The sequence below is a fragment of the Gracilinanus agilis genome, chromosome 2, assembly GCF_016433145.1.
Source record: "Gracilinanus agilis isolate LMUSP501 chromosome 2, AgileGrace, whole genome shotgun sequence".
NCBI lineage: Eukaryota > Metazoa > Chordata > Mammalia > Didelphimorphia > Didelphidae > Gracilinanus > Gracilinanus agilis.
The window spans coordinates 653,203,295-653,222,579 of record NC_058131.1 but is presented as its reverse complement, the minus strand read 5'-3'; the positions used below and the strand labels follow the sequence as shown (position 1 = coordinate 653,222,579).

The 19,285-nt window shown below is 35.6% G+C and overlaps 1 protein-coding gene across 1 annotated transcript in view; it reads left to right on the top strand.

The window, feature by feature from the left end:
* Positions 1–19,285, top strand: part of WDFY4 (WDFY family member 4) — a 403,065-nt gene that overhangs the window by 76,020 nt on the left and 307,760 nt on the right. Inside the window, exon 12 of the mRNA XM_044665777.1 lies at positions 8,480–9,093. Coding sequence (XP_044521712.1) covers positions 8,480–9,093 — 614 coding nt within the window. The remainder of the gene's footprint in view (positions 1–8,479; positions 9,094–19,285) is intronic.

Here is a 19,285-nt window from a genome sequence, read left to right as displayed (position 1 = left end):
TGCCCTGTTGTGGGGTTCCTCCGTTCGTCTGGACTTGTTTTTATGTCCCCTTGAGGAGTTTTGTGTGTTTCGGTCAGGAGAGGTTAAGAGCTGCTTCTTACTCTGCCGCCATCTTAACCCGGAATCCCTCCAGCCCTTTTCTTTTGATTTGGGACTCTACCTGTGGTGAAGGGAACACTTTTTCAAGCCATTTGAGAGGAGAGGAGACTGATGTGAGAGAGGTAGAATTTATAAGATTTGACAAATGACTGTTGTTGGAGGAGGGAGAGGAGAGAAAGAGAGAATTCTGCAAATGAAAATAATGGTTTTGTGAAATAATTGTTTCTTCCAGTTATTTAAAATAGTCATATTATTTCTAAATTGAGTTCATTTCACTTTTCTTTGTTCTCTTACATTCATTATCAGTGCATTTGTTTACAAGTGCAATCTGAGATCATCTTTGATAATGGAATCATATACTTAGAGATAGAAGGGATCTCCAGGCTCATGTAAACTATCCCACACTCCCTGAGCCTTAAAGAAATGAAATTACTTTCCCAGGGTCACCCAGAAAATCAGTCAGGGCAATAGAATTACTCTTTTGACTGATTTTGGGGTGGATTTTCTAGTAGACCAGCTTATTCAAAGCTAGAATACTTATTATAGTTGCTTTTCTGTGATTCAGAGAGAAAACAACAGAAAAAAAAGGATATTCCATTTCTACCCATACTGTTGTTATTTCTAGAATTACTGCCTTGATGTTTACTTTTATTAATACTTGAAACCTTCCTTGTAACATTAGTGATTAGCCATAATCCTATCATTCATTTTGAATAAACATATGCAAAATTATTATCTTGATACATCAGAATAAATGTTCATATTTCTCCTTTTAGTCTTTGCTCAATGGCCTATGACAATATTACTAGTAGTAACTGGCATTTACAAATATTTATAAGTAACAGTTTATATACACTATCTGACTGGATTTTCACAGCATTCCTATGAGGTCTGTATCACACATACTATTATCTCCATTTGATAGATGAGGAAACCAAGACTCAGAGAAGTCTATTGACCTATTTGTCCAAGATCAGGCAGCTAAGAATTGCAAAACTCTTGGTTCCCAACAGTCTTATGTGATTAGTACTAGGAGTACCATTCTCCCTATTTGACAGATGAAGAAAAGCTTAATGAAACTTGATCAGAGACACATTGCTGGCATATGTGTATAAGAAACATGATTTGAAATACAAGTGTTTGGACTCCAGTTTAATCATTTCAGTAACATATGACTCTTTGTGACCCAATATGGGGTTTTCTTGGTAAAGATCCTGAAGTGGTTTCCCATTTCCTTCTCTAGCTCATTTTACAGATGAGGAAACTTAGACAAAAAGCATTAAGTGATTTTCCCAGCATCGCATGGCTAATGTCTGAGGCCATTTTTGAATTCAGATCCTCTTGACTCCAAACCTGGTGTTCTATCCATGGCAGCATCTAGCAGCCCCACTTCTAACTCCAATACAAAAGCTCTTTCTATTTTGGGGCAACTTTCATTATTGAGACATCCTTCCTTATAAGAGGAAATTTACTTTCTGGTATTTCCATTTGTTGGTCCCAGTGTTGCTGTCTACAGTGGCACAGAATAAATTAAATCTGTCTTCTCTGTGATAGCCTGTCACAAACTTAAAGAGAGATCTCATGGGGCCCCCTGAGTCTACTCCTTTTTAGGCCAATATCCTGTTACTTCAGATAATCTTCCTGTGATATATTTCTGTTATACTTCCCCATTCAAACTGCCTTCTTCTGGATTCAATCCAATCCCACAAGTATTTTTTTATTAAGTAATTCATCTATGCTTATTCTAGACACTGGGGATAAAAAGATAAAGTAATAATGAGCTCCTGCCCTCAAGGTGCTTCTATTCTACTGTTTTGCACACCTATCTATTAATGTATCTTGAACTGTATATTGTCCTCCAGGATTTTTGCCACCACAGAGTAGAGTGAAACCATCTCCTTCCTTCTTCTGGATTCTCCTAGTCTGTGAATTCCTTTCATGGCTATGTCACACTATTGACTCACACTGAATTTTCAGTCAATAGTTTTTCCAATGAAAAATCACTCTTGTATATGGAAAATTGCCTAAAGAGATGAGTGATAAATACTTCGAGGGCACAATCTGTTTCATTTTTCTCAGAGCAGAGCTGGAAAATTGTTCAGGCACTTAATAATTGTTTTTGATTAGTTGGCTAATACACAACACAGAGTACCTTGGTCCACACTCTAAGAAGGCCAATGTATTAGCAATTTCACTCTTTCTGGCACCTCCCTTAGAGTTCTCTGGTGCTCTTAAGGGACTTGAAAGTGTCTAAGCTCTTTTGCAGATGGCTCCATTCCTTATCAATAGTGTTCTCTCAATTTTAAGGGATGGACCCTTATACCACAGTTCAACTAGCCACTGAACTCCATCCTAGTTTTTATAGTAGTTTACTATATAATCAATATAGTAAAATACTATATTAATCAAATACTAATCAGAAGGCTACATTTACTGCCCTACAAGGCATAATAAGTTAAATGGTATATTGCTACAGAGATGGTGAGAATGGAAAGGACTTAAATAATAGGACACAAACTTGGAAGAATTATGTGTGTTTGACCAAACTTGAGTTTTATAGTTAAACAGGCAAAGAGACATTGGCAAAAAATTATTTTCTTGTACAGTTTGGGCCATACCACATTTTTCTTGCTGGGGACTGATGAAATATGACCTCATAGCTTAGAGATTTTGAAATGTACCAGCTAAATACATCTGTCTTTGAAAATGATGCCCAAATGGAGCCTGGATCTTTTTATTTTACTTGGCTTGGATATTCCATTGTCAAAAATGAAAACAGGACATTGCATTTCCTTAAGCAAGTATATTGTAACCCACAGATACCTTATTTGAGAGGGAGCCCTTGGGAAATATGATAGAATATCCAGAATTAGAAATGTACAAAGCTATTATGATGTTTTACAGATTTAATATCGTTTCTGAATTGTGCTATCAAGAGAGACCATAAATGACAAATACTGTTTAAGATTATTTAACAAAGTTATACTCAGTGTTCAGTGAGCTCTCCCCATGTCGAAGTCACTGCCCAGTCATGTGGGTGTTGAGGGAGGATGGTTTGCTCTGGAAAGCCGCCAGGGAGCTTTTTAGCTCATTCCTGTTGCTTTGCAGTAATGGTAGCCCAGAGCTAATGTGTCTCCCTAAGTGCCTGACTTGCTACTGAGATGTTTTAACTCAGTTATCATTTGCTGGAATTAGATATGGAGCCTACATTTGTTTGCAAATTATCTTGGGAACTTCACTGAAGTTGGGAAACAGAGATAGAGGTTTTTTTTTTCTCTTTGGGTCTCACTTTTCTAAAGTTCTATGCTGGCTCTCTGCCTTCAGGGGCTGTATTTTACTTGGAAATCCAAGAGATCAGAGCAGAAACTTGAGTTGCAAAGTCAGTGTTGGTGAGGGTTGTGAGTATATGGAGGAAGGTGTATTAACTCTTAAGATGCTGTGCTTTGTATTAGGTCTTATGTTTTTTTTTTTAATTTGAATTTCTTTGTACAACTGTGAATCCACCTAATATAAAACCTCAGAGTATACGATGAGAGTGAATGGTAAGAAATAATAAACAAACAAACAAAAAAATAATATCTGAAACAATTAATCATTGACCAAGTATTAGTTAAGAATCTATTACAGCAGCCACATTTATGTGGACAAATACAAAACTGAGGTGGCGTCTGTCTTCTCTCACCTGTTCATCGATGAATAAATACAAATGTATTAAAAATATAAAGTTATGGAGGAAAGGCACTAATTACTTGGGAAAATCTGCAAAATTATCATAAAGGAGATGTTGCTTTAGCTGAACACTGAAGGAGCTAGAAGTTTCAACAGGTAATGAGAAATGAATACATTCCAGACTTGGGAGGATAGCCTCTCTCTGAAAAAGGCATGAAGGCAGGAGATAGAATATATTGTATAGGGAACACAACCAAGGGATGAGATATTTATAAAGCCATACAATCTGAGCCTGTTCAATGCTATCCAAAAGTTCGATGGATGGCTTCTTGAAATAGGTTTTCTCCCTCCCTTCGTCTTTAAGCAAAGACTGGATAACTACTGGTCAGAAATGTTGTTGAAGTGATTAGTGATTCTTGGCCATTTATGAAAAAGAGCATAATAGATTGCCTCTGGATGCCTGGGGCATCTTTCAACTTTATAACAACAAATTAACCTTATCTAAGAAACCGTCATCTAGATTGCTTTTTCATATTAAAAAATAAAAATTAATAATTAAAATATTAAATTGTTTCTATGAACATAGATAATTTGAAAGACTAATCTATTAAATCCCAAGAAGATGGAGTTTTGTAAATTGTAGGAGCTGGATGAATATTTGCTGAAGGATATTTGGAAATATCTTACTCTTTCACATAATTGAAACATTCTCTTTATCATTAGTTTGGCCTTTCCAATTTATTCAGCAAATTCATTATTTGTAATAAAGAAGCAAATGTCAGCCCAGCCATTATCATTGGCTACTCACAGAGAAGAGGTAGTTAAATAACCGAGATCTTATTTCTTTGTTTTAGTGTGACTGATTTCCCCCAATTTCCTTTATCCATGACTAGGAAGGAATGTAGGTAGGATAATTCATCAATCCTTTTTCATACTTTAATCTATTTAGGTTTAAATTTTGCTAAATCAGGCTTGGCAAAATTAGAATATTGAGGGCTAGTTCCACATGGGGAAAAAAATCTTCAGGACCCTATGTGAATCCCCTCTGTCCTAAACTGCTAAATCTGTTTCTAGACTTACTGATGAAGAATTAGGGGCCAGAGGGAAGATGACTAATGTCCAGTTCCCTCTACCCTACATCAAAGTAGTCATTGAGGATTAAACCCCTTGAAAGAAAGAACAAAATTTCAGTCTCTGATATTTTCTTAAAGTTGAGTAAAGCTTCTAAACTACGATGGAAACAAATGCAGCTTCCCCATCTAATTTTGACAAATGATAACTCGGTTAAAACATAATGTAAGCAAATGAATTTATTATCTTCAGCCTTTGGGATCATGATTGTGTTATGCACAAATTCAGATTGATTTGCTAATATATATTTAGCTGTTAAACCCTGAGCTTAATTTGATTACCTCTCCAGTCTTCCAGCATGACACATGGAAAATTATGAGGAATAACAAATAATGGAATGTGAAATAAATTTTGTTATCCCTAACTAAGTTTGTGGCTTACAGTAGACATCAGTTTTAAAGATTCAAGCTAGAGGAATAGTAACTCAGAGGCGATTAAATTGTAACTGAGTTAGAACCCAAGGAAATGTGGTTAACACTGACCTTTCCTGAAGTATGTCAAACCTATGCTGATTATTTCGACTTTAACTTATTAAATTTACTCCCTGTTCAGAACTTACCACCCCATTTGATGCATTATCATGCAAAATGGAATGACAGAAGGAGAGTTCCCCTGCCTGGTCTCCACATTTCTGACAAATTGTTTCCCTAAGTAGCACATTATTTATTTTCCTTTATGATAGAAGTGTTTCTCTTTAGTCGATTTGAAATTAAACCTTTGTAATTAGATTTTAGAGTATTTACTTTATGACTCTGCAAATATGAAATTAGCCCCATTCCAAGAGGTAATAGACCAGTCAAAGTTCTAATGAGGTTACCCCCCATTTTAGATAATGGCTTTTGAGTTTAATAAATCAAGCAATGCCAACAATTTTTAAAAAGTGAGGGAGAGAGTAGATTCTATCCCCTCTTCCCTCCGCCACAAAAAAGGAGACTGAAGCTACTAGCAACTAGGGATGGAAAAACTACTTAGAAACTGATAGAATATGTAGAATATTTTATACAATTGACAACTCACCTTTTAAATGTGAGTAAAGGACTGAGAGGAAGAATTTTAAATGAGATGAAGGTTTTCTGAGGACAGGGAAAGAAATTTCAGAGCTCCATCAACATTCAGAAAATTGACCATAATATATATATATATATATTTTTTAAATCAACTTTGCTTTTGATCCTCTGGTTGGTTACTTTGTTTAATTATCTGCTTATGATAAATGTCCTCACTTTCATTTGGATTGGGTAGTTTCCTCTTAGGGACACCTGAATGCATGAAAGTTTCATGGACTTATGAATTATACATTTATATAAATACATAAGAAGATACATTTACATTTATGTACATTTGAATATTAAGCAGATAAATGTCATCACCAACTTGGAGTCAGGAAGAGTCAAATTCTTATTACCTGAATAGTAATGATAAAAGCTATTACCTAAATGGTAATAATAATGATTATAATAGCAATAATTAGCATTTATGTAGGTCCTATTATGTGTCATGTACTATATTAAGCACTTTATAAATATTACTTAATTTTATCCTCACAAGAACTCTGAGAGGTAGATGCTACGATTATCTCTATTTTTCATATGAGGAAATTGAAGGTAAGTGACTTCCTCAGGATCACATAGCTAGTAACTATCTAAGGCTGATTTTGAACTCAGATCTTCCTTATTTCAGGTTTAGCACTATAAACATGGTATAAGTTGCTTTTATTTAGAATGAAATTAAATAATTTATTTGCGTGAAATATCATACTGTGTAGAAAACATTAAGCAAAGAAGAAGCCACTAAAAGGCTTCTTGAGGAAAACCCTTCCTCCTCAAAAGATTCAGGGTTCAATGGATAGAATGGTGGTGTCAGAGATACAAATACACATAAAAATAGGCAACCCTTGTTCTCAAGTAGGTTACAAACTTATGAGGGAAGACAAAAGGAAGCTAAAAGAGAAGAGGAGGAAAGGTTTGGGGTGGTGGGGGTAGGGTAATGGAACCCCCAAATTAATGTAACTGATGGGAAAAGGGGAGAAGACAGAGTTGAGTCCCCTCCTTAGATAAAGGCTTTGTAGCCCATGGCCCTATCCTCCATGCAAAAGGTTTAATTAGAGGGGAAGAGAAAAGCAAGGGATAGATGCATTCTATCTTGCAGGATATTGTGAGATTCCCTAATGATGAATTTCCTGGGGAAGGAAGGAAGGAAGGAAGGAAGGAAGGAAGGAAGGAAGGAAGGAAGGAAGGAAGGAAGGACAAAGTGGTCCAAAAAACTCTAAAAGCAGTATAGCTGGTAGGAAATGGGGGATAGCAATGCTACCATCATCATCAATATTATTCCCATCATTATCATAATTAATGAAATATCCTGATCAACAAAGAGCACTAATTCCATGAAGAGTGGAATTCAGAAAGACTATAAAAATCTTCAGCTCTCATGTTTCTCAGATGAGGACTCTGGAGCTTTAGTTAGCAATGTTGGGATTCTGTAAAATATTCTGAGTTTTGGGAGCTTCCGTTTTGTCATCTGGAAAAAGGAGAAACTTGGAATTTGTGAAAGATCTCCTCCAATTCTAGCAGTGTAAAATAATAACAATCCTTTCTTTTTAGAAGTTAAAAGAAAACAGGTCCTATTCAAACTGAATTTTTTTAAACCCTTAACTTCTGTCTTAGAATCAATACTGTACATTGGTTTCAAGGTAGAAGAGCTATAAAAGCTAGGCAAGTTGCCTCCTGCATACTGAAATTTTTAAAGAAAATGAAAAATATTCCCACAGTGTGCTATCTTTGGGCATTTTTTCATCCCCAGGTCAATTTTTGCTTTTCAGCTGGGACATATTGGATGTTTAGGGGATTTGGATAAGAACTGGACCTGTCATTTCACTTGATTTTGGAATTCCTCCATTAGGAAACATTCTGCCAATATCGACTTTATCTGCAACTTTGAGTCTTAATAGTTGATAAGACCACTGAGAGGTTGTAACTTGCTGGTTTGGTAACAATTTTGCAGAAATATTTATTGGACAATTGGTTAAACACACACACGTTTTGTAAAAATTCATCTTCTGGATATTACTCAGTTTTTGTTCATCTTTCCATGTATAAAGGGGACTAGCCTATTGATAGCATCTGAAATGGTTGTTGGTAAACTGATTTTTAAAAAAGGAACAACCTTAAAAATTGCTATGGTAAAATATATATCAGACTATTTGTTGCCTCAGAGAGAAAGGCAGGAAGGGAGGGAAGAAATCTGAATACTAAAATGACAGAAAATAATGTCAAAAATTGTTTCTACATGTATTTGAAAAAAATAAATTAATTGATTAAAAATTTTAATCAGTCCTAGGTATTGACTGAAAGGCAAAAAAGTGGTATTGGTCAGGCATTTGAGATTAAGTGACTTGCCTCAGGTCACAAAGGAAGAACCTGAGGTTAGATTTGAATCCAGGACCTTTCCTCTCTAGGCTTGGCTCTCAATATCCTGAGCCACCTCACTGCCTCTAATTATTTGTTTTTTCTTAAATCTTGCTAATACTGATCTCCTTGGTTTTGCTTAACCCTTCTTTATTTTTCTCTTTCCAATATTACAGTCTCTCCTTAAAATACTGGAGAACCCAAAGGGTCGTTCTGCTTTCAGAACTGCTAGTGGCTTCAATGGCCTTTTGTCCCTCCTCTCAGATATGGAAGGATCTCTACAGGACCCCCCATTGGAAATATGGTCCCCAATCACTCCCAGTCAAGCAATGGAACTTGTCCTGTACACACTCTGGGCAATGACAGCAGCTCTACATTTGGATTCAGTGAATAGTGACTTTTTCAGGAGAAATAACTTGTTCGAGAAGCTGGCTGAAGATCTCTCTTTGCTTGGTTGCTTTGGAACTCAGGAGCAAGGGAAAGTCTTACCACAAGCCTTTATCATTGAGAAAGCCAGGACATTTGCAGAATTGTTAAATGCTGCCTTTTCCCTTTCTGAGGCATTCCCATCTGCACTAAGGAGCTGCCTCCAGATTCTGAGTTTTCTTGATAGCATGGCCAGAGGGACCTTGCACCTGGGGAATGGACTGAAAGAATGGAAGATAATTCCAGAGGAACTGACAGTGGATCTTCAGAAAGGCATGTCTATTCAGCCTGATGAACATTCCAGTACTGAAGAGAGCACCTTCAGACCAATCATCACCAGGGGCTGGCCAAATCTGGATGACAGGTAAATCTTTGGTTCTTGATTCTAAAATTGTACCTAAATCCCATTTATGGCAAAATAAGGAAGGTTTTTGTAAGATTGCTGACTCTCATAATTCTCTGGGATTGACTTTAACATAGAATATTTAGCAAACTTTGATGACTTTGTGGATCAAAGTTTAAATTGAGTAGGAGGGAAAATGACTGCATCTCACAGTGTCACAGTTTTTTCATTTGCTAAATGAGTAGGTTAAATTAGATAACTTCTAAAATACCTTTGAGTTCCAATTATCTGTGGGACTATAATCTCAAACTTTGTGTTATCACTCTCTGTATTATATCTCATTTATCTCTTACCTATCACCTGCATTATTATTCCACTGCTTTTCTACTAAGCTAAAGATTTAGTTGTTCTGAATTCAAAAGATGACTAGGCCTCTGTCCAAATGGTCATCACAGGTTACCTAATAAAATATATTTTAATACTAAAAACTATTATCTTTTTAATTTATAACACACTAGAAAATGTACCTTTGGTTAGCTGGGACAAGAAAGAAATCAGTTTCTTTTGATAGATCAAATTAATTTTTGCTATTAATATTTAAGTCATATTGATATGTTAAGTCTCTACTGGATTGGGCTTAGGTCAATGATAGCCAAAAAAGAAAAAAATATGTTACAAAAATGGCATTGTTATACAAAAGGGTCGATCTGCTTTTTAATCTTAGATTGAATACTTTCATAGTGAAGGGACCATGCCTGTTAATTTTACAGAATCATTGAATCTTGGACATGGTGAAAGGTTAGTGATCATCTCTATTTCCTTCCTAGATAAATGCCCTCTACTTAATTGCATCCCCAAGGATCTTTCTTTATCTTCTCTTTTTCCTTTATAGTATCTTACTTGGTAATCTCATTAGTTCTCATAGGTTCAACTCTCACCTTGCAGTTATTTTCCAGACCTATATATCCAGTACTAATCTCCCTCCTGAGTGCATATCCTACATCACTTTCTTTCAGACATCTTGAACTAGCTGTCCTTAAAGGCAATGAGAGTTTATTAAGCACCTATTATGTTTCAAGAGAAAAAAGTAGTTCCTGCTCTCTTGGAACACACAGTCTCATGGAAGAGACAACAGGGAAATAACTATATCCAAACACGATATGTACAGGATAAACTGGTATTAATCATAAAATAGAGATATTAACACTAAGAGGAATCAGGAAAGACTTTTTGTTGTAGGTAGGATTTTAGGTTGTACTTGAAGGAAGCCAGGGAAGGAGAGAAGATGTTTTGTAGGCATCTCAAGCCCAACATGTCCAAAATACAACTTTCTTTGCAAACCAACTCCTTTTCCAAACTTCTCTGTTACTTTCTTGGCAACTACCAATCTCCCAGGCTCACAACTTCGGTACCATCTTAAGCTCTCACTCTACAAATCCCCAAAACTCAGAACAAACCTGACTCATAGTAAGTGATTAATAAATGTTTGTTAATTCATTGATCCTAATGCATTTTTGGTGGAACTGATAATTCAGTCAGCCATTCTGGAAAACAATATGGATTAATGGAAAAATACAACTAAGAAATATATACCCTTGGATCCAGAGCTTCAACTGCTAGAAATATACCTCTTTATGTTACTAATGAAGAAAGATTCCCTATACCACAAAATATTTATATAATCACTTATTTTATAGTAGTAAATAACTGAGAACCAAAAAATGTGTTGCTCCTGTTGCCTTTCGGTCTGGTTGGCTCCTCCTAGAACTTTTATATTAAGAGGGTACCCAGGCCCTCCATGCTTTATTCATCTCCAATTTATCTACTTTGCTCCCTTACCCAGTATATTTGTCTCCTCTTCTCCCTTTTTAGTGTTTGGTTCTGTTTGTGAATTGTCTCCACCATTAGAATAGAAGTCACTTGAGGTCAGGAATTAACTTTTACTTACATTTATGTGCCCACATTTAGCACAGTGCTTGGCACATATTAAGAACTTAGTAGATTCTAATTGACTTATTTGGGCAATCCATTCATAGAGGAGTAGCTAATGAATATAGAGAAGCATCAGAAGACATTTATGAATGGATGTAAATTGAAAAAAAGAAAGCATAATGAAGAAAACAATAGAGTACAATATAAATGGGAAGACTACCACCAACAAAACAATTGAAACAATTCTGAAAAGTTATAGACTGATCCTAAAGATCCTCTTCACTTCCTTTTAGATGATGGAAAGTTCCAATTATTAGTTTTCTCTTATATCAAGACATGATGTCAATGAGAGGAAGGTCTTTTTGGGGGAGAGGGGCAGGGGATCATGAAATGCCATTTTCTAATAAGCTTCCTCTTCTTTTATACTGGTACCCTCTTTATGTCAATTCTTTCCAATTTATCCTGTGTATATTTTATTTGTACATAGTTGTTTGTGTGTTGTCATCTCTATAAAACCTAGAGAGCAGGGACTATTTCATTCTTGGAATCCCTGGCACTTAGAACAGAGGTTGGTACACAGTAGGCACTTAAAAATATTTGTTGACTCCAATTAATTTTGCATCTTTTCTGGAAACAATGCCTAACAATGCAACTAAAGATCACATTAGAATATAGAATTTTCAGTCCACTAAAACCTCCAGACTTGTTCAGACCAGAGTTAGTCTGAACATATTTCCCACCTTTTCCTTGTAAAGCTGATGGGGATATTATTGGGGATGTAGACTCTAAACGATAACTCTAGTCCAACTATCAATAATATGGAATTAGGTCTTAATCAATGATACATGTAAAACCCAGTGGAATTGTGCATTGGCTAAAGGGGGTTACAGGGGCTTGGGGGAGAGGGAAAGAACATGAAATGTAACTATGGGAAATATTCAAAAAAAAAATAAAAAAAGATAAAAATTCATGCTAGTCTTATATTTCTCCTAAAAATTGTCATTTTATTAGATTAAGCCCTATGTTCTAATGTGTCATTATCTTTTTAAATCATGACTCTTTGAAAATCTGATATGGAGTCTGGCTCTACTTGTATCCAAATCATTGATTAAAAATACTAAATAGTACATGGCCAAGTATAATTCCTTGGAGAACTCCACTGGAGACCTTTCAAGTTAATGTTGAACATTATTCATGACTACTCATTCAAGCTGGCCATCCCATCAGTCCTGTTTTCATCTAGTTGTTCTTTTATCTGGACCACATTTCTCCATATTTTCCACAAGAATAACTGTAAAATGGGGATAATAATAACACTTTACCTCATAGAATTTTTGTGAGGATTAAATGACTTCCTTCCTCTTAAATATTTTATACATGATGTCTCTGCTCACTTTCAAACTGGAATCAAATGATGTCCTTGTCAATGAGGAGAAAATGAACCTTGAAATGGTAGCCAGCCAATCTTTCATGTAGAAATTGTTGATGATGCTATGGAATGTTCAATCAACAAAAATTTATTAAGTACTTACTATGTGATAGGTGCTGTTAAGCACTGGTGATTAAAAAGAAAGCACAGGGACTACCCTCAATGAGTTTGCATTTTAATAAGGGAGACAATGTATGTATAAATAGATGTGTATAAACTATAGACATTTTTATAGGATTTCAAAGTGTATTTCTTATATCATGTTCTTTGAGAGTAGAAAGGAAGGCTATTGACAGGCATCCTGGGATTTATAATTCAAAGGAACAAGCCTTCCTACTCAACTCTAAGAATGTTTTGGACTAAATTATAATATTTATTTATTATTATCTAGAATTGTATTATGTATTTATAAACATAAATATATTATATTATATGTAATTATAATATATAATGTTATATATGATGTAATTCGATATGCATGTGGTTTAATATAGCATGTAACATAATATATTAAATAATAATATTTCTAAATAAGCATTTATATAGAATTTTAATGTAATAATTTACAAGGATCTCACTGAATCTTTTCAACAAATTGAGGAAGTAAGTGTTACGATCATTCCATTTTAGAGGTGAGAAAATTGAGACAAAAAATTTTAAGGGATTTGTCCAAGGTAACCCAGGTAGTAAGAGTCCGAGGCCAGATATGAAGTCAGGTGTTCCTGATTCTAGTCCCAGTGCTTCATCCTCTGTACCCTCTATATTTGAGATGAAAGGCAGACTTGAATCCTACTGGAGAATTTTGAAAGTAATCTAAAAGAGAACAGTTTGAAAGCAGAGACTGTAAGAGCTGAGTAACAATGACCACAGGGACCACAGGGTGTCCTTCACCCTACCCTGGGCTTAACAAGCTGAGTAAGAGAAAAGCTATGACCCAGCAGGGATCAGTGTGAGACAAAAGTAAGGAGGATTGAATTAAGGTAGACAAGAAAGTCTGAGGTGGACTACTGGGCCCCTACAATATCTTGGAATAGAAAGCTTACATGTAACCTTGGTTCAATTGGTCTGTGATGGCTTCATCAAAGAATGATTTCCAAAAGGTCTTTTACTTTCAACTTTTCTGGTGCATCCTGAGTAGTGCTACTTTAAAGCTTCTTGCTCCTTTTATCTAAGTATTTCCTGGATGCAGATATTTGCTTAATAAAAAAAAGAGTCCAGTTAGTGCATTTGGAATACTTGTTTTCCATACTTTGTCTATACCTGGGCAGTGAGGTGGCACAATGGATAGAATAATTTCCTGGAGTTAGTCACTTAACCCTTTTTGCCTCAATTTCCTCATCTGTAAAATAAGCTGGAGAATAAAATGGCAAAGCACTCAGAGAGTAGGACACAAATGAGAAATTGCCAAACAACAATTGTCTATACCAGTGGTTCCCAAACTTTTTTGGCCTACCACCCCTTTCCAGAAAAAAAATATTACTTAGCACCCCTGGAAACTAAATTTTTTAATTTTAATAGCAATTAATAGGAAAGATAAATGCACATGTGGCCATCACCACTTCCCTGGATTGCTGCAGCACCCACCAGGGGGCAGTAGTGTCCACTTTGGGAATCACTGGTCTATAACAAGAAAAAGGAAATGGATGAAATCTAGAACTTACCTGGATATACAGACAATTTAAATTTGGACAGAGTCACAGATCTGTCCAAATATTAGGAATTTTCCTATCTGAGGGATGTTGGTTATTATAATTGTATCAGTTTTTTTATTTGTTATAAATTCCATGAAATAGCAGCAAAAGGAATGACTTACATCTGAGAGGTAAAATCCAACTCATTGTTGTAATGGGGAGGGATAAGGGAAGATGGATTGTTAAGTTTCCAGTATCTAGAGAGAAGGACAAGGAGAGAAAAGTGAAGGAAGAGGCCATACCTTAAACAACACCCTAGGGAGGAGATGAGAGAAATATGGGAGCATTTAATTTTGACCCCCTCTATATATGAAGATCCTTGATCACCCTATCAACTCTCTTCTTCATAGCAAAAGCCACACAATATCATATTATCAATTGATTGAATACTTAACCTGAGTACTATTTAATGCTTCCAAAATATTTGCTTTTTCTTTTCTTGGGAATGTTCTTCATAGATGAAGATAGTGACTCTCATACTTAAGTAAGTCTCTTGATGCTTGATTTCTAATAACAGAACTCACACATTTAGTTAGAAAAGTCCTTGAGTGATTAGCATAAATCTGTAATCACCTTTCCATTTTTTAAAAAATTAACCTGCTTCTCACTTCTAACAGAGTAATATTCCTCGATAATCATATGCCACAACTTGTTTAGTCATTCCCCAATTGATGGGCATGCTCTCAATTTCCAGTTCTTTGCTACCACAAAGAGAGTGATTATAAATATCTTTATGAAGAACAAAACAGGCAGAACCAAGAGATTATTATATACAGCAACAGAATTATTATTTGAAGATGGACATATTTGTATATATCCATCCTCAGAAAAAGAACTTATAAATAGGAATAAGCAAATTAGTTAGTTTTATACACACACACACACACACACACATATATATAAATATATACATGCATCTTTCTGTCAAATGATCCCTTCTCTAGTACATAGAAGTGGGGGAGAAACCTGAGAACTTTATTTTATTTTATTTTTTTATTTTGAATATTTTCCCATAGTTACATGTTTCATGTTCTTTCCCTCTCCTCCAACCCCCCACCAACCAACTCACAATTCCACTAGGTTGTTACATGAATAATTGATTAAGACCTAATTCCATATTATTGATAGTTGGATTAGAGTTATCGTTTAGTGTCTACATCCCCAATAATATCCCCATCAGCCCATGTGTTCAAGCAGTTGTTTTTCTTCTGTGTTTTTCCTCCCACAGTTCTTCTTCTGAATGTGGCCAGTTTTCTTTCTCATAAGTCCCTCAGCATTGCTCTAGATCCTTGCATCGCTGCTAGTAGAGAAGTCTGTTATGTTCAATTGTACCACAGTGTATCAGTCTCTGCATACAACATTCTCCTGGTTCTGCTCCTTTCACTCTGCATCAATTCCTGGAGGTCATTACAGTTCACATATAATTCTTCCAGTTCATTATTCCTTTGAGCACAATAATATTCCATCACCAACAGATATGACAATTTGTTCAGCCATTCCCCAATCAAAGGACATTCCCTCATTTTCCAATTTTTTTGCCACCAAAAAAAGCATGGCTATAAATATTTTTGTACAAATCTTTTTCCTAATTATCAATTTGGGTTATAAACAAGCAGTGCTATGGCTGAATCAAAAGGCAGATAGTCTTTTCAAGCCCTTTGGGCATAGTTCCAAATTGCCTTCCAGAAAGGTTGGATCAATTCACAACTCCACCAGCAAGGTATTAATGTCACAATGTTATCATATTCCCTCCAACATTCCCCATTTTACTTTGCTGTCATGTTAGCTAATCTGCTAGGTTTGAGGTGGTACCTCAGAGTTGTTTTGATTTGCATTTCTCTAATTATAAGAGATTTAGAACACTTTTTCATGTGTTTGTTGATAGTTTTGATTTCTTTATCTGAAAATTACCTATTCATATACCTTGCCCATTTATCAACTGGGGGAGTGTTATAAAGAAAGAAAGATCCCATGAGATAGATATACCTAGTGAGGTGGAAGTATCTTTGTATTCTCCCTAGGTGCTGGTGATGGGGGAACACCAACCCCAATCACCCTTGCTAGATATTATAATTTCCTCTTTCAATAGCAGTTGCCGAGGAAGGACCTTGAATGGTTAGATGGATGGGTAACCCTTTCAGGTCCCACCTGGGGTTGGATCAATTATTAATATTGGGCTTTAATTAGCCTTGGATCACCTTGTCGTTGTTCATCTGACTGCATTTGCTCCATCCCCAATGGTTGTGATATAAGGACCACTCAGGAAGGTACTTATTAAATACTTTATTTATGATATTAATTAGGTAAAGGATAATCAGGATATGGATTGGGGATTGGAGACCCTGTCAATCTAATATCTATAATCTATAATAACTCAGGACTGGAGGCTATTGATTTAGTAAAGCTGGAGCTATTGTTCTTCACAAGCCCTCTGTTTCAGCTTGGCCACTGCCAAACCAGAGAGTAGTCTGCTCTGTTGATGCAGCTGTCTTGGTAATTTCCTCTCAGCTTTCTTATTATCAGTTTTGGTGATGTGTTAGCCTTGACAGACTTCAGGAAGTATTCAAATTCTACCACCCTCTTCTTCTCAGACCTCCCTTCCTCCCTTCACCACCCATGGACCCAGAGACCTAAAGAGCTAGGAAGATTCAGAGACCTAAAGTGTCTAGGGACCAAAGTCCAAATCATAGAGAGAGAACACCCTCCAGATGGCTGTTAGGAGTATTTATACTTCAGACCAACCACGGCATCTGAGAACATTCTGATCTCTCCAATTGCCTCCTTGTCAATCAAGGTGAGACCAACATTTCTCAGGATTTGAATATAACAGGCTTTATTTTTTGTACAATTGATTTAGTTCCTTATATATTTGAGTAATTAAACCTTTGTCAGAGTTTTGTTATAAAGATTTTTCCCCAATTTGTTGCTTCCCTTCTAATTTTGGTAGCATTGATTTTGTTTGTACAAAAACTTTTTAGTTTAATGTAATCAAAATTAGTTATTTTACATTTTGTAATTTTTTCTAACTCTTGCTTGGTTTTAAAATCTTTCCTTTCCCAGAGATCTGACAAGTATACTATTCTGTGTTCACCTAATTTACTTAGATTCAAGTCATTTACCCATTCTGAATTTATCTTGGTATAGGGTGTGAGATGTTGATCTAGACCCAATTTTTCCCATATTGTTTTCCAATTTTCCCAGCAGTTTTTGTCAAATAGTGGGTTTTTGTCCCAAAAGCTGGGTTCTTTGGGTTTATCATAGACTGTCTTGCTGATGTCACTTAGCCCAAGTCTATTCCACAGATCCTCCCTTCTGTCTCTTTGCCAGTACCATCTTGTTTTGATGACTACTACTTTATAGTACAGGTTAAGATCTGGTACTGCTAGGCCATCTTCCTTCATATTTTTTTCATTATTTCCCTTGATATTCTTTGTCTTTTGTTCTTCCAAAAAACTTTGTTATAGTTTTTTCAAATTCAGTAAAAAAGTTTTTTGGTAGTTTGATAGGTATAGCACTAAATAAGCAAATTAATTTGGGTAGGATGGTCATTTTTAATATGTTAGCTCATCCTACACATGAGCTTTCAATGTTTTTCCAATTGTTTAGATCTAGTTTTAATTGTGTGGAAAGGGTTTTGTAGTTGTAGTTGTGTATGTATAATTCCTGTGTTTGTCTTGTCAGATAGATTCCTATGTATTTTATATTGTCTAGGGCAATGATGGGCAAACTATGGCCCATGGGCCAGAGGCAGGTCCCCTGAAATGTTCTATCCAGCTGCACAACATTATTTCTAATCTGACAAATACAATGAGTATTATTCAATACAATGAAACTTTGTAGGAGTTGCTTTAGAAACAGACTGACAGATGAGCATTTCCTTTCCTTTGGCCCCTTCTTTAAAAAGTTTCCCCATCACTGGTCTAGGATGATTTTAAAAGGAATTTCTCTATAACTCTTGCTGCTGCAATGTGTTGGAAATATATAGAAATGCTGATGATTTGTGTGCATTTATTTTATATCCTGCAACTTTGCTAAAGTTGTTGATTATTTCCACTAACTTTTTAGTTGATTCTCTAGGATTTTTTAAGTAGACTATCATGTCATCTGCAAAGAGTGATACCTTAGTCTCTCCACTGCCTATTTCAATACCTTCAATTTCTTTTTCTTCTCTAATTGCTACTGCTAGTGTTTCTAGTACAATGTTAAATAATAGAGGTGATAAGTACCCTTGTTTTGCTCCCTATCTCATTATTTTTACTGTATGTATGTCTGCCTGTATCATGTGTGTTTCTTGTAGACAAAATATGGTAGGATTTTGGTTTCTAATCCACTCTACTATTTGCTTCCGTTTTATGTGTGAGTTCATCCCATTCACATTCAGAGTTATAATTATCAACTGTGTATTCCCAGACATTTTGATTCCCTCTCCTTTTCCTGTCCCTTCTTCTTATGCTATTTCCTTTTAAACCAGTGGTTTGTTTTAAATCAGTCCCCTTTATCTCTTCCCTTAGTTTACTTCCCTTTCCACCCCCTTGCTTTTTGTTCCCTTATTATTTTTAAGGCCTAATTAAGTCCCTCCCCCCTCTCTTCCCCTCCCTTTTTGAACTCCCCACCCTCCTTCCCCCTTTGGTTTATCCCTTATGACTTTCTTTGTAGGGTAAGATAGAATTAGATATCCCGGTGGATCTAGCTACTCTTCTCTCTCAGGATTAATTCCTCTGAGAGTAAGGTTTAAGTATTTCCTATTAATGCTCTCTTCTCCTTCTCTCCTTCTTATTAGTAGTATTCATCCCCTCCCCCTCCCATGACCTCTTTTTGTGGTATAGATTATCCCAATTTTTCTTGTTCCTTCAAGTTTCTCTTGGTGCTGTCTTCTATTCCTCCTCCTTTTTTCTCATAGACTATTAAGTACTCCAACCACTCCCTATGAATAATTCTTCTAATTACTATAATAGTGAGTACAATTTTTGAGAATTACACATAACTCTTCTCCATATAGGAATACAAATCATTTGATGTTATTGAAGCCCTTAAAGACACACATTTAAAAATAAGAGTTTTCTTTCTTTCCCCTCTCTTTCTTATTTACTTTTCATATCTCTCTTGATTTTTGTGGTTGGATATCAAACTTTCTATTTAGTTCTGGTCTCTTCTTTACAAA